We start from the raw sequence: 27,679 nt of genomic DNA, 5'->3' as shown, positions 1-27,679 counted from the left end.
TCACCACTTTCCCAAAAGAATATTGTAGAGCTGGAAATTATACAGTGGAGGGCAACCAATATCCTCAGGGGGTTGGAGCACCTTCCCTATGAGGAAAGGCTGAAGAGTCTAGCATATTCAGTTTAGAAAAGAGATGACTAAGGTGGGGCATGTTAGACTAGAGGATTATAAAATTATACATAGGACAGAGAAAGATTTTTCCTTCTACCAAAATCCTCAGCCAGCAAATATTTCTTATTCCTCCCTGGGTATTGGAAAAACCGGCTATGTTCTTCTCTGTGTAAAATTCCAAAATAACAGAGGAATTCCTTGCAGGACCAGAACTAGCCATAACAGATTAAAAACCTTTTTCACCACCATGTTGAAAATTGTAAAAATGTGTTATATATAACTCTGTGTATCTGTATATTGATCTCTGATGAAGATCAGTATGATCGAAACTCATTAGATTTGAACTTGTTGGCCTTAGTGGTGATACTCACAGATGTTTTATGTGTGCCAAATAGATATTCTTTGGTTTTTAAGCATTTTCGAGCTCTAATAATAAATTATTCATATTTTCTACATTTGGTTTCATCCCCAACCTTTGTGGTTCTCGTCTGTTTTCCACGTGGGGTTTCTGTTCCCCTTTATGTTATTTGTGGTCACTCTGAGAGACAGGATGCTGGATTAGACTGATCATTGGTCTGATCCAGCAGGGATCTCCTTATGTTCTTATCATGGTAATTCAAAACTGTTGTCCTCCTCTTCTCCCTCAGCCTCTTATACAATCACACTACAAAGCAGCTTAAAGATTCTCCTGAGCCCAGTAGTGGCCTGTGTATGTCTAATTGTACCAGATGAGAAAAATAAATTTAAAAATGAAGGTTACCACTATTGCTCCATTTGTTGTGATCATTTCAGGAGGACCCATTCTAGAAAACATGGAGAGGAAAAGCGTTACAGCTTGAATAACCTACCTCTTAAAACAAAACATATAATAAGAGCTATAGCTAAATCTATTAACATTTTATTTCATTTTTTACTGCTGCTAGACGTTGCCTTTGGTGATTGGGACCCAAGTCTTGGTGCTATGTAAAGGCAGATATAAGGTAATTTATTGCGAAACCCAGGATGGCCAAAAAGGCCCAAAGACTTCTTGAATAGATCTACTTCTCGAAGAAAGGAGAGATGCTTTACTGATCGGAACCTGGCATGAGATACATGCCAAGAATGTGTGAAGGCATTTAGGTAGCAATTAACCTGCAAGATCTTTTAGATCCTACATTGTGCTCTTCTGAGCTCATTGACTTCAACGGTCTTTGTAGTGTAGTGTAGGAGTGCAATGAGAGTACTAGGACTAGGATGTTTGGCTCTAGGTATGAACAGTGAACTCATTTCTTATGATGGCAATATTTTCAAGGACTAATCCAATTAATGTTTTCATTGTTGGTAGCAGCTCCTACAAATTGTCTTCCTCCGTGGTCAATGCAATTGTGTTATCCGCTCTCAGAACTGCAGCTACCACCACGGTTCTTTGAATGACTGGGATGACACAGCAAATTGTCTCTTCTTGCAAAATTCCCAGGAGAAGGAAATTCAGATCCCTGAAGCAGGGTGAAGAGGTGGCCCAACCCTAACTTCTGGCTGGGATTGGCAACTGTGTAATTCATTCTGCTAATGCAAGAAAATTGTTTCAGAATTGCATTGCTAAATAATTTGTCATTGCTTGTTTTGTATATAAATAACCTGAGGAAAGATTGGGTTCACTATACCAGGCTTTCTTAACTGTCTTTGAAAGGTGTCCCAAATGGGTGGGAAATATACACACACACACACACATGTATAATATATGTATCAAGTGATATTAGCATATATAATCACTCCCCATCCTTCAAAAATGGCCAGTGATGGGCATGGAGGTGGTTGGGAGGGTCCCTGGGTGGGTGTGTTTCCCAACCATATTCCGCATGATCATGCCACTTCTGGGGTAGCACAAAGCCCGATTCCTCAACAGTAAAAATTATTATGCAAAGCTCACCCCATCACTTCCTAATGTAATAGCCCAATGCTAGCTTTCTCCATTGATCACAATGCTTTTGAGGGAGACCAGCACATGTAACTCTTGCATGCCAGATATTTCTTTTGCCTATACCCCTGCTGACCTCTGTTACTTGAAATGGAGCTGCTCATGGCAAGCATCTACTATTGTGTTTCTATTACCATGTAAAGCCAGCAATAGGGAGGGGTGTGAATCAGTTCTTGGACTGGTACATGGTTCACAAAGTAAATTTCAAGGCAAATCAACTTGCACAACCTTTCCATGAACTTTCAAGCTGTTCATAGAGGCTTATAGCAGTCTATCCATGGATACATTTCCAAACAGACTGTCTCTCTGCAATCAAAATTTTTATCAAACTTCAAAGCAACAAGGCAGTGGAATTCTCAAGCCTTGGAAACTATGATCAGTTTCAAACTAATCATGTCATTTTAATGATGGCCACCTTCTCTTTGCCCACCTTCCCATATTTCCTTCCCATTTTATTGCACAAAGCTTGCAAAATCCCCCCATTAGATTTGTTATGACTCTGTGCTTTGAGAGCAATCCATTTAAGTTTGCAATGCCAGTAGCACTGGGTTCTGCTGGGCATTCTGTGCATTGTAACTGCAGAGATTCTCTGGTTTGACATTAGTCCTCCATTTGCTTGCATTGCCACTGTGATACTGGGTTTTGCTGGGCACTAATACATCATACTGGTTCTGCTGGGTTTGTTCTAAAAGGAATAAAAGGATTGCTTACTGGAAACAATGGGAGAAACTTGAAGGACATTTAGAGATAATGGGAGCCAGTAATGCCAATTGGCTTGCATGGGCTTCACTGAAATACATTACAGCACAAAATACATTACAGCAATGAAAATGTGGAGTGGATTTTCCATTAATGTTTCTGGGCATAGATGCTATGGAACTAGAATAACAGGCCTCAGAGTGGAATTACAGGCCCCGGGAGTGATGGAAATGTTCCAGGAGTGGGACAGGAATTATAACCTTGAGGAGTAGCAGAAATATTCAAGGGCTGGAATGATAGTTCCCAGAATAGAATGGGGGTTCCTGAGAGCAGGAGAAGACTACTGGCACTGGAATTCTATGTCACAGAGTGGAATGACAGCCCCTGGAAGTAGTAGAATTGTGCTGGAACTGAAATTACAGCCCCCTGAGTTGAATGACATCCCCTAGGAGTAGCAGAAGTATTCAGGGGCTGGAATGCAAGCCCCCAGAGTAGACTGGGGCCCGTGAGAGTAGAAAAAACTACTGGCACAGGAATGACAGGTCAGAGAGTGAAATGGCAGCCCTTGGGAGTAGCAGAAGTGTTCTGGAGCTGGAATGTCAGCCCCCTGAATGGAATGAAAGCCCCTGCGAGGAGCAGCAGAGTTCTGCATTTATCCTAATCCCAGAGACCATCATTCCACTCTGGGGACTTGGGCTTGCAAAAAGACCGACATCTTCAGTTTCTACTGCAGAGATTCTCAGGGACTTTGATAATGTTCTGTAAGGGTTCTATTACCTTTTAAAACTGATTTTCTCTACTGGAAACAATGGAGGATGGAGGCATCTTCTTTGGGGGGGGGGTCATAACTTGGACCCATAAAACAAATCCATGCTAATCTCGGCATGCAGGTAGAGGAGAATCAGTTGAAGATCTCCTGTGAGTTCAATGTTTCTAGTACTTGGGAGTGGGGGGATTCTACAGCAACATGAACTAAACAGTTCATTTAGCCCTTAAAAGTTTGTGTCCATTAGTGGTTCATGATCTGGGTAGACCACCAACTATGAACCATATTTTCCTGGTCCATGTCCATCCCTAACGAGCAACCATCGCTGCCTACCTTATGATGACAGATAGTCACATGAGTTCCTATTTTGCTTTCAGGATTGTGGCAACCTTTACTGGAAAATCTGACATCTGGAAGTACCCTGGGCTAGTTCTGAATAGCTACTCACACAAGTGTTGAAATAAAGGAAAGTTCAATCCTTCTAATCACTTCCTAGCTAACACACAGGGTGTGGCCAAAGTTTGCAGATTTTAATTACCGGATCTTGAGTTTCTATTGTCAGAGACAGCAAGTGACTAAAAGAGCTCATGGTTAATGTGTTAGTCTATCAGCTGCAATTTTTATTAATTGCAAACTTTGTAATTTCTGTATTTATTTACTTCATTTATGCCCCACCTTTCTACCCAATGGAGAACCAAAACAACTAATATTAGTATCCCTTCCATTATATCCTCACAACAGTCCAGGGAGGTAGGTTAGGCTGAGAGTGCATGACTTGGGCCAAGATCATCCAGCAAGCTTACACAGCAAAGTGCAGGCTTGAACCTGTGCCTCCCAGAAGCAAGTCCAACATGATAACAACTGCATCACACTAGATCTCAAAATAATAATAAATAACTTTCTACAGGAATTGGGTTACTCACATATTCTCCAATGTAAATTCAACTTCCAATTCCTCATGTTTCTGAAAATTAAGATGTAACATAAATTAAGCTATCATTCTACAATGATTCACACCATTGGTGCACAGAGTGGTTTTTCTCTCTTGATTTGTAAAGATTTAATGAAAATGGAATATCAACAAAAAATCTTTTCCATTTTTGTGGAAATTGAAATAGAAAGATTTTTCCTTCACAGTATTGAAATGCCTTAATACATTTGCCACACTCTAGCCAAGATTGTGTATTTATAAGTCCTATTGACATCAATGACAAATATACAGTGCAATCCAAAGAAGTACACCATTGTAAATCCATTGACTTCAGTGGACCAAAAAGGATATCTCTGTAAAGGACTGAAACAGGATTGCACTTTAAATGACTGAAATAAATGGATTTAAATTTTGTAACTTTGGCTAGATCATATTCACTGTTATGAAATGTTTGTCACTTCTAGCAAAATGTTTAACAAGTGTCTCCCCACTTATAAACAGGGTTATGAACTTTAAGGTTTGTGGTCCAGAGGAAGTGGCAGTTTTGGAGGGCAAACTTTAGGGTATACCATAAAGACATGGAAGTCCTAGAATGATAACACATCCCCACTGAGCTCCTTCCTCTCCTCAAACTCCATCCTCCTTTGCACTGCCTCCAAATCTCCAACTATTTCCAAAACTAGAGTTGGGAACCTTTTGTGGGATAGATGGAGTCCTTGAGGCAATTATATCTGACCTTGAGTCAAATTTCAATTTCAATGAATTACAAATTGTTTCTAGTTCCGGCTCTCTGATTGGAATGTCTACACAATCAGAGGACAGCCCTTTCTCTTTTGGTGAGATGATTTTGCATTGTTTTCCCATGGAGTTAATCTGTCTGGTAGTCTGTTAACTCTTAGACACTCAGCCAAAACCTTTGTATTCTCTGTGGATAGTTAAGTGTTTTTATCACTGACAGTTTAATTACAGTTTTAGTGTTTAAAGAAAACTGCTGCATTTATGGCTTTTAAATAGTGTTGACAACCTCCAGTTCTGCCTAGGAGTTCTCTGAGAATTGCAACTGATCTCCAGGTTACAGAAATCAGCTAATTTGGTGGGGAAAAGGAAGTTTTGAAGAGTAAAGTCTCTGAAATGAACACTCTATTAAGCTACCTCTCTTACACAAATTCTGCCCTCCCCAGACCCTGCCACTAAATCCCAAGAGTTTCCCAGGATGGATTTGCCAACCCTGCTTACAGACCTTTCATTATAGGGTGGCTATAAACCAGTTGCCATTTTGTTTGTTTCTTGACTTTAAACAAAATTTGCATTTTAGCTTTTTTTCTCCATCACCTACCTGCTTTAAATGGTCCACTGTGCCATTTTATATTATCATGCTTGGTGGTTTAATTTTAGTGTAAACTTTAACCTGTTTTCATGGTATTATTAATTCTAATTAGCCCAGTGGCTAACTATACATGCTCACCTGAGGATTCAACTTAAATGTTTTAAAAACTGACTCTCCAAGAGGCACTTCAGCTATGTCAAAATGAATTACACGGTATATATCATCTTGAATAATGTCTTCATCACAGACAATCAGTTCCAAGACGTTCTGAAATGGAAAGGCATTATAGAAGCACACCATTACATAGTTGTAAGTGAATCAAAAGCCATTTTGCCCAACTTTGCAACTTGGAGGAAGACATCTGACTGGCATAATATGCCTAAGGGGATCCCTAAAAGCTCAATGGTGAAGCAATTAGCATGCCTCCCGAAGATCTTGGATTCCTTCTCTGACAAACAGTTTAAAGGATCTCAAGTAGCAGAGTTGGGAAATACCTGTCTGGTAAATCCCTGGGAACAGTTGCTGCCCATCAGAAAAAAGCAGCAGCAAGTAATGAGGAAAAGTATCCACCAAAGAAGAGGAAATCATTAGCAAAGACTTCAAACTTGCTTCTTGACTTTGTTTCATCTGGGAGAACACAGGTATCTTACCTTAACCTGACTTTGGATTCTGAAGTAGAATGTTTCATTCCACACTGGATCTTTGCAGTTTGCAACTGTTCTAGTTTGAACCTTTTCATATGAGGCAGTAGGCAGCCACAAGGTTACATAACAATCCGTTTCACTTACTGCAGGAAAAATTTGAAAAAAAGAAACATGCATGGAAGACAAGAGTGAGGATTTCATCCAGCAGAAGCAGCAGCCATTTCCACTGTTTTTTGGGGTTTGTTTTTTTTAGATAGGTACAAACTAGCGGTCAAACTAAAGTTTGTCATGAATTTTGGCCTGTTCAAGGTTTGTGAGCCAAATTTTGGGAACTGAAGAACCAGGACAAGCTACCAAGAATACTGGCACAACTTGGGGTGGTTTGTGATGGCTTGTGAAGAGCAGAAAACAAAGTGGATTGAAAATCAGTGGAAGGGATATTAACTATTTAAGACATGCAGAGGATACCACATTAGTGGCGAAAAATAGCAAAGACATTAAATGTCTACAGCTGAAGGTTAAAATAGAAAGTGCCAAAACAGGATTGCAGCCAAACATCAAGAAGACAAAAGTAATTACTACTGGGCAATTACACAACATTAAGGTTGACAATAAAGAAACTGGAAGTATAAAAATTTGAGGTCACTGATCCATAGGGTTGCCATAAGTTATCAGAAACTCGATGGCACTTAACGCACACAAGCATGCACCCTCCTCTCCAGTTTCTTAGGTATAATGAGACAGCATCTTGGCATTTCAATATCTAACTCAGAAGAAGACATCAATATAAATCCAACTTCGCAATTTCTGGCACAGGAGTGGCATGCAGGTCTATTTCCATAGATGCAAACCATTTTATGGGGACTTAACGTTATGTATTTATGAAACTTGTAACTGACATTAAAGAAAGCAAACCATTCTTCCCTGGCCCTTGATTTTTCCAGAGCTATATTGTGTTTTGGAATTCTTCATCAATTAAATGTAGTTAAGAAATGTCTAGCATTGACTTTTGTCATAATATTAACAGAATGGAATGGAAGCTAGATTTCTAAAACCATCTGTTAGTATAACAATAAGTACCTAGGAAAGACTGAAAGATTCACAGCCTCATCTTATGCACCAGGAGTTAGAACTAAGGTCTCTGAGTTATGCTGACATATCCTAAGGACTCCAGTAGCAAGCCCTGATGGTGTCCTGCCAGCATTGTGTTGTTGTATCTTCCCTGACAAACTATGGCTCTCCAGATGTCCATGGACTACAATTCTGATGAACCCCTTCCCTGGCAGGGACTCATGGAAACTGTAGTCCATGGACATCTGGAGAGCCACAATTCTATAGTATCCCAGTATAGGGCAGCACCAAGAGTGTGCCATGCACAGAGCACAACTCTGTTGGCTTCCTACATCCTTTTAGCCCCTGGTACCAGAATCACTTCATGACAGCAAAGTCCCTAGAGGAACCTGGTAACATAGCAGAGAGGAGAAAGAAACCACCTACATCTTCCTTTGCACTCTCAAGCATACTATAATTTAGGATGCTAAGCCTGCATCCCGTCATATGCGTCCATAATAACATTTGTTAAGAGAAATTCTGTTAATTGCTCTTCACCCTATTTCCCCCTGAAATCCCACAATATATATTCTTTCCCTTGTTTTAGGAATTTAGAGTCCAATCAATTGCACTTTGATCAAAGAGAAATCCAAAGAGAGGAGCTGCAGGAAGAAAGGTTCTGCTGAATTTCAGGATTTTATTTTGCAGCAACTAGGGGGCAGGCAATGTCTTCTCCGACCTTTCCGTCCTCTCCTCGGAGCACCATCCTTGGTGCACAGCATAAAACAAGGGAGAGTATTTCTCTACAAAGGGAAATAAATGAAAGGGAAACAGAAATCTTCCATTTTAAAGAGAAAAAGCGGATAACTGGAATTAATGGTTATATCTTAAAAGGGGGATTTTGGAAAAGAAATTCTCCTCATAATAGCCCTTCTCCACAGCAATCAGTTCAGCCTTTTATTTATTTATTTATTATTAGATTTCTATACCGCCGCTCGCCGTAGACTTGCAACGGTTTACACATACAATTCTAAAACAATAAAACCCCAATGACATCCCCATTAAAATAACAATCACATACTAACCAACTATACAATGGCAACCATAATCTCTAATAATCCCTCCTTATTCAGGGTGGGGCACTGATCTCAATCTAATATTAGTCTAATGAAATGTGAGCCAGGGCCGAGATGAATTTGGGAACCAGTTGGAAAACCCCTCCCCGGGACTCTGCCCCGGACTCAACCGTATGCCTGGCGGAAGAGCTCCATCTTGCAGGCCCTGAGGAAAGCTGGTAACTCTGGCAGGGCCCTTAGCTCTTTCGGGAGCTCATTCCACCAGGTTGGGGCCAGGACCGAAAAGGCCCTGGCCCTGGTCGAGGCCAGGCGACGTCCCAAAGCCCCAGGACAACCAGTAAGTTCATAGCTGCAGAATGAAGGGCCCTGCGGGGGGCATAAGCAAGCAAGCAGTCCCGCAGGTAGGCAGGACCCAGACCGCATATGGCCTTAACCTGACCTGGAAACAGACAGGTAACCAGTGCAGTTGTTGAAGCACCGGCTGGATATGGGCCCTCCAAGATGTCCTATTGAGTTTGCTGCAAGCCCTATGTAAACCATGTCTAGGAGACTCATAGTTCAGATGATAGGATGTAGCACAGTGATACATTTCCCTCGGGTCCATGCTGTGCACACTTAGTCCTGCTTTTTGGGGGTGCGGACTGTGCCTAAAGGGCAAAACACCACAGAGGAGCACTTAGCACAAGAACTGTCATTGCATTTGCTTAACTCTGCTTAACACTTACAGTTATGCTCTTAAGGATACAAACATCAAAGGGGAGACCCTGCTTTCCTACACAGGTAAAAAATGAAAGGGATACCAGCCCCTTCAGACTGCTGCAACCCCCTCCTCCTTCCTTAACAGCCAGTTTGGTGTAGTGGTTAGGAGTGCGGACTTCTGATCTGGCGAGCCGGGTTCGATTCTGCACTCCCCCACATGCAGCCAGCTGGGTGACCTTGGGCTCGCCACGGCACTGATAAAATTGTTCTGACCGAGCAGTGATATCAGGGCTCTCTCAGCCTCACCCACCCCACAGGGTGTCTGTTGTGGGGAGAGGAATGTGAAGGCGACTGTAAGCCGCTTTGAGCCTCCTTTGGGTAGGGAAAAGCGGCATATAAGAACCAACTCTTCTTCTTCTTAACATACCTTGTGTATTTCACTGTGTACAATAGTTGCTAGCAGTAAGTGTGTCCCATGGTGGCAGATATTCTGGCAGTATCATGTCATATTCCAGTATCATATCATCAGGACAATCCAATGGTGTCATCATCCCTCCCATAGTTAATATCAAACTAGGATCTAGGTGACCCAGGTCTGAATTCCTAATCTGCTATTCAGGTGTGAACATATGAAACTGCCTTATACTGAATCAGTCCATCAAAGTCAATGTTGCCTACTCAGATAGGCAGTGGCTCTCCAAGGTTTCCGGCAGAGGTCTTTCACATCACCTACTGCCATTTCTTTTAACTGCCAACACCAGGGTTTGAACCTGGGACCTTCTGCATGCCAAGCAGATGCTCTACCACTGAGCCACAGCCCTTCCCAAGGGTGCTGGGTGACCCTGAGCCAACACTGCAAGTCTAATCTTTCTCATGGGGTTATTGCGAAAATAAAATGGAAGAGAGGGAAACGTTGTAAGCCACTTTGGGAAGACAACTGGGGTGTAAATGTGTCACAAATGCCTGCAGCTTCAGGTCAGGTCCCTTGTTGACTAACCTTGGCCTTCCTTTCACAATTTCTGTAGACAGAGGTGGCTCTTCCCTGGGGCTGGCTGCTCTCTCCTCCCGGTCTTCTGACACTCTGCAGGGTGGGTGGTGAGACTCAGGGGTGGGCCCAACTGCATAGGTGGGTTATGCTTGGCTGTGTCAGGAGCTGCTAATCACAGGGGTGTTGGCAACATGCTGGTCCATGACTGGGGTTGGTAATGGAGCATGAATTTTTGGTGGCCAGAACCTTCCTGAGGGGTGTTTCTTTTACTTAATTCTTCTCTGCAGGATGGCCATAGGATGCTGACTAGTGGTGCTGCTGCCATGCCAGTACTGACGACTCAGAATGAGGCTGCCCCCCAAATGAAGAGGATGATGCATACTGTCTTTGGATTAATTCTCATATGCACATGTGGGCTGCCTTCTTTCTAGTCTTGCACTGTTATGTGCTAAGGGACAGACATCAAACTTGGTTTGATTCCTGATCAAAGGACAATAGGAGAAAAAGAAAAAGGAGAGGAGGAGAAAAAAAGAGTAAAAGACACCTCGTTTGGAGATGGTGCTTTCTAAAACCTATGGACTGGGTCCTGTTGAGAAGATCTACACATGCACAGGAGGACCAACCCCCTTCTGTGATATCAATCCATCTCTCCCTTCATGTTGCTCCTAAGGGTGCCCTATTCCCCTGAAGCAGAATTTCAGGATGGTGCTGACTCGGTAGTGAGGGACAGGGAAGTGGTGCTTCCTTGCAGAGCATTAAAATTATGCACAGCTAGAATAGTTACATTTAATACTCTAACCTCCACCACTACAGCGGAGTGATAGCTTCATTAGAAATCTTTAAAAGATTGGCATTTCATGCAGTTCGGTTTTGTTAGATGCATATAAGGCCGAAGTCCTGTACAATTGGCTCAAATCTCATCCTTCCCTCCAGTACCGATAGGAGATATGGACTGACTAACTGGGAAACAGAGACTGTTCTTCCAGTCAGGGAGCAAAGCAGTTGCTAAATGTGCTCTGCTTTCTGCATCCACCTAGTTCCCATTGATAATTTCCTGCTGCGTTGGGTGTGCCTGCTATTTTGGCTTTATGGACCGTTGCAAACCAAGGGATGAAGGTCTCTTTAACTAGGTGTGTCACGTGCATCCCACTGAAAGCAAGCTGTGGCTTTGAACTCAAGGGTGTGGCCACTGTTTTGCAAGTCAAAACATGGTCTGCTTTCTGCACCCACCTGGATCCCACTAAAATCTGGCTCCTTCTTGGAACTAGCAGGTGTGGCTGGTACTTTGACTCCATAAACCTCTTGCCTATAACAACTATCCAATTATTTATGTTTTGATTGCTACTGCTTTGAATTCATCAGTCAATTGCCAGGCCACACGCAGTGGCTATTAAGGGCATTCCTTCTTTAGTTCCCCTGTGTAACCAGTTGCTACACCTTAGTGATGCCAGCTTCCAGGTGGAACCTGAGGATCTCATGGTAATACAGCTCCTCTCCAGACGATAAAGAAAACAAATGCTTTGGATGATGGACTCTATGGCATTGGACCCCACTGAGGTCTCTGACTTCCTCATTACCCCCAAATCACTAGGAGTTTCTCAACCAGGATCTGAAAACCCTACCCCCACTAGTGGCCAGGGGAGACCTGGCAACCCTATTTCACTGGTGAACTGAACCCTATAATATCTCCACCCTATTCCTATCCCATTCCTCCTCCAGCTTCCTCTTTCCAAGTCCTTTCCCCCCAGCCTTTATATGTCCTTTCCCCCCTGTCCTTTCCCCCCAGCCTTTATATGATTGTTTCAAGCATCTGACACCCTCCCATTCATCCCATCCCCAATAATTGCCACACCTTTTCTTCTCCTGTTTGCTCTGCAACTGCTCTTCCTCATGCAGCAAAATTGCCATGCTTCATGACTTCTCTCCCCCCGCCCTCATTTCCTTGTCCTCAACAGAGCCTGCTATCTGAATCCCACCATCCTCCCTGCCTTTTCTTTCACTGCCCCCCCCCCCCACACACTAGTCAAGGTGGTGGAATCTTGCAGCATTCTATACCAGTTCCAGGTCAACTCCTCCTCTCTCTCATTGTCTTCCCAGTGGCAACAGTCTTTGTAGATTCCTTTGTGTCAAATATCTCATCCTCCTTGTTCCCTTTCAAGCTTTCTTATATGGTGTTGATAAGTGGCCTGCCTTCTTTCTCCCTGACACCATTCTCACATTGCTCAGTAGTGTATCAAATGAACATGTTGAGAATTTGGTGCATCGGGTTTCCTTCCATCTCTGGAGCTGCCACTTATATGTCTGCTTCACTGATGTTCAGTATATGTATTTAGCATAAGATAAAGTCTCTCTCCACACTGAAATCCAAATCCAAGGTCTCTTCCAAAAGCAAAACTGAGCAAAATTGGAAGAAATGTCCATTGGGGATGTTCTATTGGTAGGTGGATGCAGGGTTCAACTTTCTTCTCTTTGGGCTTTAAAAATTAAACCTCCAGCACCCCCACCCACATTCTATGTATGAATGTTATAAATATGAGATGAATAAACCGGAAGGTTGTCATTCCATTATAGAATCAAGTTTGTTCTATTACTTCAGACCAGGGGTAGTCAAACTGCGGCCCTCCAGATGTCCGTGGACTACAATTCCCAGGAGCCCCTGCCAGCGAATGCTGGCAGGGGCTTCTGGGAATTGTAGTCCATGGACATCTGGAGGGCTGCAGTTTGACTACCCCTGCTTCAGACCAACATAGCTACCCAGCTGAATCTGTCACATGTTTAGCCAGTGGTTCTGAAGACCTCATCTTTCTAACTAGGATACAGATGTCATGATAACCTCGCAAATTACCAGTATGATAAGGGAACAATGACAGATGTTGTGTGGCTTGGCATATAATATATAGTTATTATGATAGCAGTCGGGTTATATTATAAAGCATGATGTGGCATTCAGGTTTTTCTGACGGGGAGGGCACTGCTGTAGCTTTGACAGGCATGACATGATAGAACACCATGGCTCACCAACTAGGAGCAACCATCTATTTGCCAGTTAAAGCCTGAAAAATATTTCAGAATGAGGTGCAGCTTTTTCATATTGTGGTGAGCTTCAGGGAAGAATACACAGCTGGGTTTAGTGATTAACCTCACCCTTTAAAGGCAATGGAGCTGTGATGTTCAGTAAGTGATCAAGTGAATCCTGATCAGCATAAAATGTGTGCCATAAAATGTGTGAGCAATTTGTCATAGCAATATTTTTTTCATATTAAATATAATTTCTATTTATAAGAGTGCACTTTTGCTTTGGAAAGATAGTTAACCATCCTGAACCTAATAAGAAAAAAAGAAGAAAAAAGGAGAATTGTTTTTTTATACCCAGCTTTTCACCATCCAAAGGGGTCCCAAAGCAGCTTACAAACTCCTTTCCCTTCCTCTCCCCACAACAGTCACCCTGTGAGGTAAGTGGGGTGGAGGGAGCTTTGACAGAACTGCTCTGTGAGAACAGCCCTAAGAGAACTGTAATTAGCCCAAGGTCAACAGCTGGCTGCATGTGGAGGATGAGTGGAGAATCAAACCCAGTTATCCATATTAGACTCTGCTGCTTTTAACCACTATATCATGCTGCAATATAATAGAGAATGGTAATGTTGTATCTTGTTATTGTGGCAGAATTGTAACAAAATCCATATTGGGCAAAGAATGGTGATCTATAAATTAAAACAAACAAATCCCCCCAAAGTCCTGAATTGCCCCAACAGTTCCTGTATTGATGGAACTCAGTGGAAGAAGATATTATTTGGTATAGTTAAACATATTCTTTATTACAGCCTTTCTCAATATTTTTACTGTTAAGAATCACCTGAAACATTCTGTAGGTTTCAAGAAACCCCAGAAGTTGTGCAATCATGGAGAATTTGGTTGGGAAGCCTAACTATGTACATGCTCACCAGTGGCCAGTTCCCTTCCCATTCCCTCCAAGCCTATCATTGGCCATTTTGAGACCGGGGTAGGGGTGAGTGCTTTAGTATGGTTTGGCCACCTTGGCGATCACCAAAGCCCAAGGCAGACAACGCCACGGTGCAGAGAGGAGGGGCAGTGGTGACATGCTTGCATGCGGGCCCCCAGTGGTGCCCCCACTGTCCCTCCTCTCCATGCCGCAGCGCTGGCCATCTCAGGCTTCGGTAGTCACCAAGATGGCCGAACTTCCCTGAAGCGCTCGCCCCTAAACAGAGATGTGTGTGTCGATATGACCGTATATGACCGGATATGGGCATATCACCCAATAAATGTTTAACACATTTTAAAAATATATTTTAAATGTATTAACTTCCACCCGTTCAGGAAACCCTTCCAGGGCCGTCAAGAAACCCCAGGGTTTCAGGAAACCCTGGTTGAGAAAGCCTGGTATATTAATTCAGACCTATTTCCAGCTGCAAAGCAAAAGCCAGTTCCAAATATGACAGTGTCACATATTGTCCCAGAAATCCTAAATGCTCCAGTATTCCTTTCAAGCACCAGTGTAATCACCTTTCACAACTCCAAAGACCATTGCAAAACAATTTATATAATGATCAACCAAGCAGAGCCAATAAAAAGTAGAATAATAAAACTAAAACCCCACATTGTTATTGAAGCAATACATATTATAACAGGACTTTTCCATCCTACAATGACTTTTCTCCAGATGTATTCCAGATCTTCATTTTCTGATATTAGAGAAAATTCTAAGCCCTACAATTCAATTTTTACTTATTCCAAACAACCAGCAACCTGAAACAGTACAGGCCATGCTTCTGTCATGGAGTTGCAGATTGTGCTAGCCAAGGGGTGTCTGTGGCCATGAGCATTCCTTTTGAAGAGGCGCATGTGAGGGAGGGGGGAGAGCTTTCTCTTCAGCCTAACTACCCAGAGATGAGCTGTACTTCTAGGGGATGTTCAGATCCCACCTGGAGGCTGGCATCCCTAAACCTCAGTGGGATACAATGCTACAGAGTCACTGTAGCAACCATTTTTGTCTGGGGAGTTGATCTTTATAGCCTGGAGATGAGCAGCAATTCCAGGAGATATCCAGGCCCTACCTGGAGGTTGGCTGTCCCTGGTCTGAACGTATTCCTTGAAGTTTGGAAGTGGGGCCTTAAAAGTGCATAATGCCCCTGCAGCCATCTAACTAGCTGAATAGCACTCCCTAACCTATTTCAGGTCAGGAAAACATTGCAGAGAGGAGGTAAGGTTACCAAATTGGTGTAGGTTCAGGTTCTGGAATTCCACACTACCTAGGTGTGCATAAACCTGACTACGGTCAAGACTGCTGTGCACAGAGGCCTCCTCTCAGGGTTGTCAGGTTCTGTGAGGCACTAAATCCACACCAAACCATGAGCTAGCACACATTGTATTACAGAATGCAAAGAGCTTTACTACTAGTTAAACAAAAAAAATGGAGGAACCTTTTTTGTTAAATCTTGTTTTTCTTGAATTAAACAGAAAAACAGAGAAATCAATCATATGAGAAGAAGAAGAAGAGTTGGTTCTTATATGCCGCTTTTCTCTACCCAAAGGAGGCTCAAAGTGGCTTACATTCGCATTCCCTTTTCTCTCCTCATAACAGACACACTATGAGGTGGATGAGGCTGAGAGAGCCCTGATATCACTGCTTGGTCAGAACAGTTTTATTAGTACCATGGTGAGCCCAAGGTCACCCAGCTGGCTGCATGTGGGGGAGTGCAGAATCAAACCCGGCATGCCAGATTAGAAGTCCGCACTCCTAACTACTGCACCAAACTGGCTCCCAAGCTTTCAATGATTTCATGAATTGGGCTCAAGTCCACAAATACTTATGCTATGATACATTAACCATCTCAGCAATTGTTCTGTAAAGCAGGGGTAGTCAACCTGTGGTCTTCCAGATGCTCATGGACTACAATTCCCATGAGCCCCTGCCAGCAGGACATCAGGAGGACCACAGGTTGACTACCCATGCTGTAAAGTATTCTAGTGTTATATTAATATCCCCATATTTTGACATCTGTATATTTTCTCCCCATGAGTTGGAATAAAATAGATACATAGGCTATAGCTCTCATGAAAGCAGTCTAGGGCATTTTCAAGTAAAGAGATTGCAGCTTTAGAATACATGCTTAACAGCAGACATTAAGACTATGCTTCCTTGGATCTTCTAAAGCCTCAAGGAAGCAGATGACAGCTGGGACTGGGACTTTTCTATCACAAAAAGATCCTTTAGGTTTCAATTTCCAAAAAAAGGGGGTTGCTCTTTGTGGGTCCACAGACAAATATTCCCATACTTAGGAACATAAGAGAGTATGTTGGTAGGGGTAGTTCTTTTTTTCTGGTTTGGTTTTAATTGTACTTTATTGTTGTGAACTGCCCTGAGTCGGCTGGCCAGGAAGGGCAGTATATAAGTCCAATAATCAATCAATCAATCAGTCAATCAATCAATCAATCAATCAGTCAATCAGTCAGTCAATCAATCAATCAATCAATCAATCAATCAATCAATGTGTTACAGCCAACTCCAGGATGCATGGCAGTGATGTACTTACTAATTAAGTCAGCACTTTGCTAGTGAAATAATTTCCTGTTTCCCTCCGTTCATTTTTCTATTCAAGGACATTTGGGGCAATACCAGGCTATCCAGTGGGGATCAATAGTCTAAAACATTGTACTGCACAATTTTAGAGAGTTTATATTCCCAGATGCTACATGTACCAAACCTTAGCACCAGGAAAGCCATTCCACATGCACATACTATGTATACATTACTTCATTCAGGTTTCAGAGTTTAGCTCCTCAGCTCTCTACCCTAACAGTAAGGTTTTGGACATGCCTGACACACTACCAGGCTGCTATTTGGCTGGTGAGAAAGGCTTGTGTTCAGCTTTCAAAGAGCACTCTACCAGCCCGTGGTGGTCTGTGCTGCTTCTCCCCAACCAAAAGCTTCTAGTTAGGTCTACATGTATGACACATGCTGGACCCGTTTTGTCTCCCAGCCATTCTCTGACCCTCTAACAGCACACTATATTCCTTCATAGCTGCAATTATAGGAATATCTCCTGCCTCACATCACCTTGTAGCCCTTCTCTCTCCCTTTACAGAAAACTGCATTAGAGTGACCCTCTTTTTTTTTTGCCATGCTATGCCACTCACCTGCCATAGCATCACATGTAACTTTCAGCAGAAGTTAGGGCTGCCATCCTCCAGGTGAGGCTGGAGATCTCCCAGAATTACAACTGATCTCCAGACTGCAGAAATATCCGTTTCCCTTGAGAAAATTCCAGCTTCTGAGGGACTCTGGTGGACTCTGTGGCACCACATCCTCACTGGGCTCCCTTCCCGTGCCAAACTCTACCTTCTGCTCTCAAAATCTCCAGGCATTTCCCAACCCAGAAAAGGCAACCCTAGCAGGAAAAGGAATTGTAGGAAAATGGCTACCAGATTTTAACATCTGAGTGTGGCCAACAGCGCAAGCTCCTAGATGCAAGTCAAAAGACAAGGGTCTAAAGCAGGGGTAGTCAAACTGCAGCCCTCCAGATGTCCATGGACTACAATTCCCATGAGCCTCTGCCAGCAAATGCTGGCAGGGGCTCATGGGTATTGTAGTCCATGGACATCTGGAGGGCCACAGTTTGACTACCCCTGGTCTAAAGCGTCTTGGCTCTTGACACATGAGACATGGTCTTTGAACTTGGCCTTGATGGACCACCCGGGTGGCTACCAGACCAGGATGTTATGCATACCATTTGTTTAATAAAAAAATTGCTGTCTTTAAATTGAATTATGTTTTTTGATGGATCCTGACTGGGGAGAAAAGTGGGATAAAAATTACATTAAATGCATTCTATTAGTCTGTTTAAGCTTCTCCTTTTGCATCAGTGACTTTTTGGAATCATTCCAAAGTTCTCACCCCTCCCCAACTTGTTTGTCTCTGTGAAAAGTAAGCCTGGCAGCTAGGCGTTATGCCATCCTCCTGTTCTGTGCAGCACTCCCATCTTTACACCGCCCGTGGCGCCACGGGCGCCACGGACTAAATAAAGCCATAAGGGCTGTGTAGGAGGAGTTAGGGCGGGCTCGGTCCGGGATGAGGAAGGGTGCCGATTGGCCCCTTCCTCTTGACGGACCATCGGCCGAGCCAATTGGCAGGCGCGAAGCGCCTGCCGATTGGCTCGGTCGATTCCTACCCCACTCACAAGGAAGCAACTGCGAGCCGCGCAAAGCGCGGCTCGCAGTTGCTTCCTTGCTGGCGGGCTGACGCCCGCTGGTCAGCCCACTGGCCAGGGAGCCCCCGGCAGTCGCGCGAAGCGCGGCTGCCGGGGGCTCCCTGGCCGGCGGCTTGGCGTGGCGAGAGGCGCGAAGCGCCTCTCGCCGCGTCAAGCCGCCGCTCAAGGAAGCAACTGCGAGCCGCGCGAAGCGCGGCTCGCAGTTGCTTCCTTGCTGGCAGGCTGACGCGTCGGAGGCGCGAAGCGCCTCCGACGCGTCAGCCCGCCAGCCAGGGAGCCCCCGGCAGTCGCGCGAAGCGCGGCTGCCGGGGGCTCCCTGGCCGGCGGCTTGGTGCGGCGAGAGGCGCGAAGCGCCTCTCGCCGCGTCAAGCCGCCGCTCAAGCCTTCGCGGTAAAGCCGCCTCCGCCCTCAAGACTCTTGAGCCGCTTCTGCCGCCGACGATCAAGCCGCCGCCGCCGCCGCCGCCATCAAGCCGCCGCTCAAAATGGCCGCCAGCCGTAAAGCCGCCTCCGACCTCAAGACTCTTGAGCCGCTTCTGCCGCCGCCGATCAAGCCGCCGCCGCCGCCGCCATGAAGCCGCCGCTCAAAATGGCCGCCAGCCTTCATTGTCAAGCCGCCTCCGCCCTCAAGCCTCTACTGCCGATGATCAAGCCGCCGCTAAAAATGGCCCCCAGTCAGCAAACCCAGCGCAGGGTAAGAAATCTTTTACTCTCCCACTGCCTCCTAGCGCCCATTGTATTTAGGATACAATGGGCTCTTTTACTAGTTTAATAAATAAATGAGCCTGAAGAACATTTCTAATGTTGTAACCTGCCGCAAGCCAGCTTGCTGGGAGTGGTGGGTAATAAACCCAAGAAGAAGAAGAAGAAGAAGAAGAACAACAACAACAACTACAACAACAACAACAACAAGAACACTAAATGGAAACATGGGTCCATTTCATTCTTTACTAAGAAAAAATGACCAGGAGGTATAATAACTACTGTCATACGAGGCTGAAAGGATCTCTTTTAATCCCTCAAGAGACTATGTTGGAGGCAGTGGGACTTAGACAGAAAACAGCCATGTGGGACAAGGGCCACAAAGTAATGAGGAACTGGGCTAATTGTTCCTGCTGGTTCCTCTTGATCCTTATTAAGGCAGCATGTGTGGGTGGAGGGGGGAGAGAGCTTTCAACACAATATATAAGTGTCTTAATCCAAAAGTGAACAAATAAATGGGCTCACCTACTATGAATGGCAGGCAAGTATTTAATTTATTGGCAGCCATTCATGGAAACAGCATTTCCTCTGTCTTGTTGTTGAGATTTTAAATCTCATTCACAATGATCTTTCTAAACCCAGACAAATTACCTGCTGTTTGTTCCTTGAATTCTGTTGCCAAATTATCAAAAACAATGCTCATTTGAACCCCAGGGATACTTGAATTTCATCCTCTTTTCTCTGATTAGATTTTGTGGTTTTATAATTAACATCTCATTAGTCCTAGTTAGTTAGTTAGTTCTAGGGCAACATGGACCATTAAGGTTTTCCAGTCATTTCATTTTCAACAACTATGCAGACACAGAGATATGCATGGTTGTGTCACTCATGGGGTTACCTACACACAGGTAGGTGTTTTATGCATGAGGTTATAATTTACAATAATATTTGACACCTTACCTAACTGGAAAAACATCTTGAAACTAACACCAGAATATCTTTAAATAGGACAGGGTCCTATTAAATAAAAGAGTAAGGCCACCTGGGGAGGAGTTAGGGCGGGCCCTGTCCAGGATAAAAACTCACAGGGCCCAATCAGGGCCCTCCGAGTCTCCATCCAGGGCCAAGCAGCCAATGGGGAGGCAAAGTGCCTTCCTATTGGCCTCTCACCAGGACAGACCAAAATTCCATTCACCCAGCCCAGTCTGGCTGCCAGTCTGCTCCTGACCACCGCAGGGAGAGGAGGTCAGCAGGGCTGCCAAGGGGGATGAGAACAGAGGCTGCATCAGCCCTTTCCCCCCCAAGGCTGCCCTAACTGCCATGTCCAACTGTCACTTTGCCTCAGAACCCTGACAGAGCTGGAAGGAGGCTGCAGAGTGCTCCCCCCCCCCTTCAGGCCTGCTGCGAAGGAGCCTCTGGCAGGCCCTGACTGAGGGGAGGAGGCCTTTCCAAGAGCAACACAGGGGAGCCTGAGGGCCTTCCTTTTGAGGGGGGGGTACTTTCCCCTTCTGCCAAACAGTTGCCTGACGGGGAGGCCACAGAAAAGCCCCTTCTCACTTAAAATACTGCTCTGGCCGGGGGTTAGACACAACCAAGCCATGTGTCTTTCTTCTTTGCAACTCTCTGCAGATTTGAGGCCACTGCACAGCGTTATTCTGCAGAGGAAGCTGGCTCTTTTGTCTCCTGTTTCATCTGCACAACAACCCTGTGCAGTAGGCCTCAAGTCTTTCAATTCAACAACAACCTGTGTGGGAAGCCTTAAATGTTTCTTCTCTACCACAACCCTGTCCAAAGTAGCCCTTTTTGCCTGGGAAGCTGATCTTTATACTCTGCAGGTGAGCTGTAATTCCAGGAGCTCTCCAGGCCACACCTGTAGGTTGGCTACCCCTGGGTTGGAAATATTCCCGGAGGTTTGGAGGTGGGACTTCACAATCGTACAATGCCTCAGAGTCCAGCCTTCAAATGAACCATTTTTGCCTGCAGTTGGTAGGGAGTGGTGCAGGAGTGTCCCTCCTGGCCTATGGGTTATGGCCAGCCCTTATCAGCAACTGTTTGTATTCTGGGGCGCAGACAGGCAGACCAGCATCAGTCCTGTGAGTCTGGAAAGTGCAGGAAGATCTAAATAAATATTTACAGCCTGAAACTAAATAGAGAACAAGTAAATGTCTGGAGACACATCGTAACTGAAATAGTAACTGGCAAATAACCTTGGCCTGGCAAATAAAAAAAAACAATATTAAAAACCTTACTAAGGTCAAGACTGCTGTGCACAGACAGTCTTCCTCTTAGGGTTGCCAGCTTCCCTGTGAGGCTCACTACCCCACCTCCCTCATGGGGAGTCTGCTATGGGGAGAGAAGGGGAAGACGATTGGAAAATGCTTTGAGACACCTGAGGCCTGCTGGGTCACTGCGGCCCATTCCCAGTTCCCTCAGATCTCTCACAACCCCACATACCTCACAGGTTGACTATTGTGGAGAGAAAAATGGAAAAGGTGTTTGTAAACCGCTTTGAGACTCCTTTGGGTAGTAAGCAATAGGGTACAAAAATCCGTTCTTCTAAGGAGCAACCATGAAAGAAGCATGTGGGCACATGACATTTTACCAACAGTGAAAATATGGGAGACTGAAGGAACAGGGTGGACACCTGTGTACTGTGACTACCCTATGTGTATTAGGGCAGAGGGGCATTTCAGTGAATGTGGCCTAATTCAAACAAGAAGGGAAATGACGCAGAACTGGGGGGAATTGGTTGCCATGTAATCTTCCCCTAAGAAGAGTCTCCAGTCTGATTTTCCCTTCACATATCTGAGGACATGGCTCTGGAAAGCTCATCTGTAACCACTATGCCACAATCACCAAGGGTTAGTCCTCTCCCACAATCAACGAACATTCCACACCACAGGTTCTTCACACCCATATCTCCACACCCATGGCCTCATTTGCCACCATGCCACCACAACCTCCCACACAACACACATGACAACCCCATGCCCTTACAGACTGGACAACTCCTCCCCTTCCTCTTCCCACTGCCAAGCTCTAGCGCCCGTTGTATTCTTGGAGACAACGGGCTTTGCCCCTAGTATGCTATAAATACAGTGGCCATTGTAGAGAGATGGTTGACTGTCATAAATAAAGCAAATGTGTGAGTTATCTGGAATTCTTTTACTTTATGTTTAGTAGTCCAATGTTCTAGGATGCAACCTGTCTGTCTGTCCAGAATCTGCCACCTGTCTCTGGAGACTTTAGAGGGGGGTTCCATTACTTTTCAGAGCATAATACACACAAGGTGATGATGTGGTGTGCTTTGGAGCTGCATGGTTGAGCATGGGCCGGGGGGGGCATGTGAGCATTGTGGGCACACCTCCCTTCCTGTCTGGGGGTTCTGCCAAGCTGCTGTGGAGTTATTTTGGGAAGCCCCTGTCAAAACGCTGGGAATGTATGGTCTGCTTTTCTGTCCTTCTTTCTTTTTAGACTTGAGGAGTTGCCCTGCAACCTTCACATGTTTCTATTCATCCTCAGAATTGAAGAATTCATCCCAACGAATGGGTGCACTCCAGTCCAGACCCAGTTGTAGAGTAGAATAATATATCTCTGTTGGTGAGTGTGCTCTGCAGCACCTGTGTGTGCAAGCCTTAGCCTGTAGATATCTCTGATGAATAACCTTATAACCTTCCAGCTGTCATGAGGATTCTTGAAGGAGCCCCTATCTAAACTGTCCTCAAAATACTGGTGTTCTGTTTCAGCCCTGGTTGGGAGGGATGTGGGCATGCTTTGGCTTTGGGTGTCAGGAGTGGACTTTAAGCTTTGAGCTACCTCATCTACATATATCTCAGGGCTTCAAGCCATCAATTTGTACATCATTGGTGGTGGCCAGCTGATGCATTACGGATGCCCTTCCGACATGTGTACTACTATAGGATGGGGTTTTATTTTTACCACCATGTTTGTGCCGCTTGTGCTTTTTAATGGGGCTTTAATGGGATTTTACTGGGATTTTATGTACTGGAATTGTCTTGTAACCCACCACGGGCTGGTTTGCTTGGAGTGGCAGGCAATAAGTCCAATAAATCAAATTAAAATTGAATATGTTGTTGCACACTTTGTTCTTTGGGAAACACTCCCCTTTCCTGAACATTGGAGAAAATGATGAAATAATATGCCTTTAGGAAACAATTCATCTGTTTGCTATAATCTGTATTTTTTTTAGAAGCAACATTTATGTGCTACTTAGGCAGGGCTAACATAATGAATCCCAGTTTAGCACACTTAAGGAATCCCATCCACTGCCAAAAATAGCACCAAAGTAATTTTTATTCTTGGTTCCTGAGAGATGAATTGCAACTCTGCTTTTACTTTTAATGTCTCTTTGTTATGTGAACAAAGAAATTATTTATTATTCCAGGGTAAGGTATTAAAATACTGATTCTTATCATCAGTATAATTTATATTCCCATTCTACAGGGGAGGCAAAGATAATGGCTTGTAAGGCTACTTTGAAATGTGGTGTTGAACTACGTCATTTGAAATGTGGTGTAGGAGGAGAATTTTACAGATACCATGAACGTCCTAAAAGACAAATAAGTAGGTTCTAGGACAAACCAAGCCTGACCTCTTCCTAGATGTGAAAATGACTAAACTGGCCACGTTATAAGAACACAAGACTCACTGGAAAAGACAGGAAAAGTTGGTAGCAGAAAAAGAGGAAAATCCAACATGAGATGCATTGACTCAGAGAAGCTGCAGCCCACAGTTTGCAACGCCTGAGCAAGGTAGAGAATAGGATGTTTTGGATGACATCTGTAAACCGCTGTAAACGGGAGCGGTAAAAATAAAACAGTAAGGGCATTGTGGGCGGAAAAAGGGGCGAGGCGAGTCCATGATAAAAACTTGGAGGGGCCAATCGGGAGCCGTGCAGCGCGCAGCTCCTGATTGGTCCCTTGGCCCATCCCAGACTCGTTGGGGAGGGGGCCGTCCAGGCCATGCTCCAGTGTGGACCTCGAAGCAGGCCCACCGCATCACAGATGCGGTGGGCCTGCTCTGGGCCCTGCGCTGAAGCTGCAAGCTCGGGGGGAAGCTGGGACAGCCGCTGCAGCCTTCAACGCGCCCCTCGGATCCCTGCTGAAGCCGCTTGCTGCCCGAGCCGATCCTGGGTCCCTGACCTGCCAGCCTGCCTCCACTCCTAGCCCATGTGTCCATGCGGCATCGCCTCCTGCAAGATGCTTCGCGCCACTCCCACCTCCACAGGTTGCCATCTGAGCCAAGGCTGGGGCCCTATCTTGCCGCCCCGGCTCCGCTCTCTCACAATGCGGCCCTGTGCTCTCGCCTCCAGGACACCGGCTCAACCTGGGCGGAATCAACAGATAGGTGGGGCCACTGCCCCTCGGACTCTACCCCGCTGGCTCACATGCAGCTCTCTCTGCAAGCCACTCCCACCAATCGGTCCTCCAGACAGAGGCTGTCGCGGCCCACCATGCGCTCGCCTCTTCCTTGCTCTGCCGCTCCCAGACATGCCTGTGCAGTGACAGGGTGCCGCCTCCTCACTCGCCAGCCACCCGCCGGCCACCACTCCCAGCCGACCAACACCACTACCATGCCCCGCCACCGCTGGAGACGCCGCGGCCCTGATCCTTTCCCACCCCCATCGGGGGGAGGCCTGGGCCCTCAGGGGGGGAATGGCGGGAGGGCTGCCCAGCCCTGCGGGGAGGGAGCGTACATGTTAGCGCCCTTTGTATTTGGCAATAAAATGTATTTGGCAATAAATCTAGTTAATTCATAAATCACAAGTGATTGATGGCACTTAACAACTCCCCAAGACACACACCAAAGCTACTTAGAGAGTTCAGGTCAGAAATAAGATGTGAACCAGGAACCTCTGGTTCAGCATTACATTTGTAAGCACTAGTTTATAAGTTTTGGGTTTCCCTGGAAGGGATGTCATGCTATCACTGACAGCCCCCTCCCTTATCGGCTTCCGCAGCCTCGTTCTGGTTGCCATACCAAGTCTAACAACCATGGTGTGCACAAAGACTGAAAAACACAAAACTCCCATTGTAAGATGTAACTGCTAAATATAAATCATCTTCAAATTATTCTTCTATACCTGATTGTAGACTTGGAATGATAAATAGCAACATTGCAAACTTTCCCCTCTTGTGTAAGTCTTAGTAATGGGCAATTTTGGCTAACCAGCTGAGAGACAATGACTGGCCTATGGCCACCCAGTTTGTTTCATGGAGAGCAGAAGTTTGAATATGGCTTTCCCCAATCCTAGATTAACACTCTAACCAGTATACCACATTAGCTCTCTTTAAAAAGCAATAGGTTTGCTAACAACCTGGACAAAAAAAAATATCCTTAATTAAAAGCTTCAACTGCCCAATTAAGCTGCTATTACAGGGACAGGTTGTTGGCAACCTTAAAAAACAATGTGTAACATCTGTTCCCTCTTTAAATGGCAATCTAAATGTTCAGTTAATATTATTATTTAGACATAGTAATTTTAGAACAATGAGAAAGCATAATGACAAATCAAATACTCACACAAGTCTTGTTGGTGAAGATTTCGCATTCGTATCACTCTTACAGTGAGTAGATAGCAAGGTGATGCCACCCTCTGGGAAACAAGGCATTTGGGGAAAGGTGAATCATTAAAGAACTGAATTTATACTTGAAATCCAATGTATTATATTACAAATGGAGAATGAACATAAAATAAGTAGTACTAGAAGACTCCTAGGTGAAGCACACCCCACAAGATGGCCTCTTCCCTGTAATTTCTCTGGGTAAACGTAATCACCAAGATCCACATAATTTCCAATAAGTGAACAATATTCTTAAACAACACTGTTTTGTCTCTTGCAGTTGTCTCTTGCTTCTCCAGTGGTACAACATGGCACCGACATGTTATTCATAAGACTCTTGTTTAGCTTCCCACCCCCCACCCCCCATGAATTTTGAGCCACATGGAAGGGGACAGCTGGCCTGGCAGCAGCCATAGTAATCCTCTGGCCATTGCTTCTGTCAGGGGATCAGACTTTTCACACCCACAGAAAACCACTGTTTAAGATTTTGCTCTAAGACTGCAGATCCTACTTGTAGTTGGTCAACGTTTTCTATCATTGTCAATTCAGGTCTATCATATTTTTGAGATAACTCTCAGAATCTCAATTATTGTTTGAATGCAATCGTACCCAAGCAGAAACATTATTTAAATACCTCATTTAAAATCATATTAATAGCTGTCATAGTGGGGAGGGTATCCAGACTGGAATTCTCATTTGTCCTGCATGAGAAATCATACAACTACCCCTATGGACTCATTTATTTTTGAACATAGGGAAAATAACATGTTTGAGTGACAATGTAGTGTAGTGGTTAGAGAGCCAGTTTGAGCTAGTGCAGTGGTTCTCAACCATCCTAATGCTGTGACCCTTTAGCACAGTCCCTCATGTTATCGGGATTCCCAACCATACAATTTTTGTTGCTACTTCATGACTGTAATTTTGCTACTGTTATGAATTGTAATGTAAATATCTGATATGTAGGATATATTTTCATAGTTACAAATTGAACATAATTAAAGCATAGTGATTAATCACAAAAACAATATGTAATTATATATTGTGAAATATTTATTTCTAATTAAAAATACATGCAATTTTATCTTGAATCATGGTGTAGCATGGGTAACAGTCTTAATATAACAACAGTAAACTACATTGCTACATTTTGCAACAGTATGCAACAGTATGCATGTGGGAGGACCCTACCTGGAGACAGGTAGAGGAGCGGTGTCTCAGTTCCTAAGACCATCAGAAATGTGTTTTCTGATGGTCTTAGGTGACCCCTGTGATAGAGTCATTGGACTCCCAAAGTGGTCCTGATCCACAGGTTGAGAACCGTTGAGCTAGTGTGACAGCAGGCCCTGTTTAAGAACCAGGATAGTACAGTGAGTAAATTGTCAGACTAGGATTTGGGAAATCCAGATTTCAATCCCAATTCTGTCATTTGAAGCTTGCTGAGTGACCTTGGGCAAGAGATATATTCTAATCCTAGCCTACTTCATAGGTTGTTGTGAGGATAAAGTGGAAGAGAAGAGAAATATGTAAACTGCTTTGAGTCCCCACTGGGGAGACAGGCAGGGTATAAATCAATGAATTTTACAGTGAAAGCACTACATCCTGCATGTATGTGCATGCATCCAATTGTTTTTGTTTAGTACTCTAAGGAGGTATCTCTCGCCTCAACCAGGGGCAGAACATGTTCTGTCCTGGTCCCTATCTGGTGGAATGGGCTCTCAGAGCACATCAAGGCCCTGTTGGAGTTAGCACAATTCCACAGGACCTGTAAGGTGGAGCTCTTCTGCCAGGCTTTTGGTTGGGGCCAAAGTTAACATCTAGTTACTTACCTATTTATGGCCCCAGTCACTCATGTGTCCATCTATCTATCCACTAATCCACCCCAAATTATCCTGAATTTTTGGGAGAACTCAACACCCACAAT

At 44.6% G+C, this 27,679-nt stretch overlaps 1 protein-coding gene across 1 annotated transcript in view; it reads right to left on the bottom strand.

Annotated features, from left to right (window-relative positions):
- The window catches only part of LOC143828939 (cytosolic phospholipase A2 epsilon-like), a 50,627-nt gene extending 24,331 nt beyond the window's left edge, over positions 1-26,296 (bottom strand). Inside the window, exons 1-6 of the mRNA XM_077319093.1 lie at positions 26,270-26,296; positions 25,718-25,790; positions 6,442-6,578; positions 5,930-6,058; positions 4,457-4,497; positions 872-914 (exon numbers count right to left, since the gene is read on the bottom strand). Coding sequence (XP_077175208.1) covers positions 872-914; positions 4,457-4,497; positions 5,930-6,058; positions 6,442-6,578; positions 25,718-25,790; positions 26,270-26,296 — 450 coding nt within the window. The remainder of the gene's footprint in view (positions 1-871; positions 915-4,456; positions 4,498-5,929; positions 6,059-6,441; positions 6,579-25,717; positions 25,791-26,269) is intronic.
- Positions 26,297-27,679: the final 1,383 nt, after the last annotated feature.

The sequence above is a fragment of the Paroedura picta genome, chromosome 2 (genome assembly GCF_049243985.1).
Source record: "Paroedura picta isolate Pp20150507F chromosome 2, Ppicta_v3.0, whole genome shotgun sequence".
In the NCBI taxonomy this organism is placed as follows: Eukaryota; Metazoa; Chordata; class Lepidosauria; order Squamata; family Gekkonidae; genus Paroedura; species Paroedura picta.
Note: the sequence above shows the minus strand (reverse complement) of the source record. Positions and strands in the feature narration are given on the sequence as shown.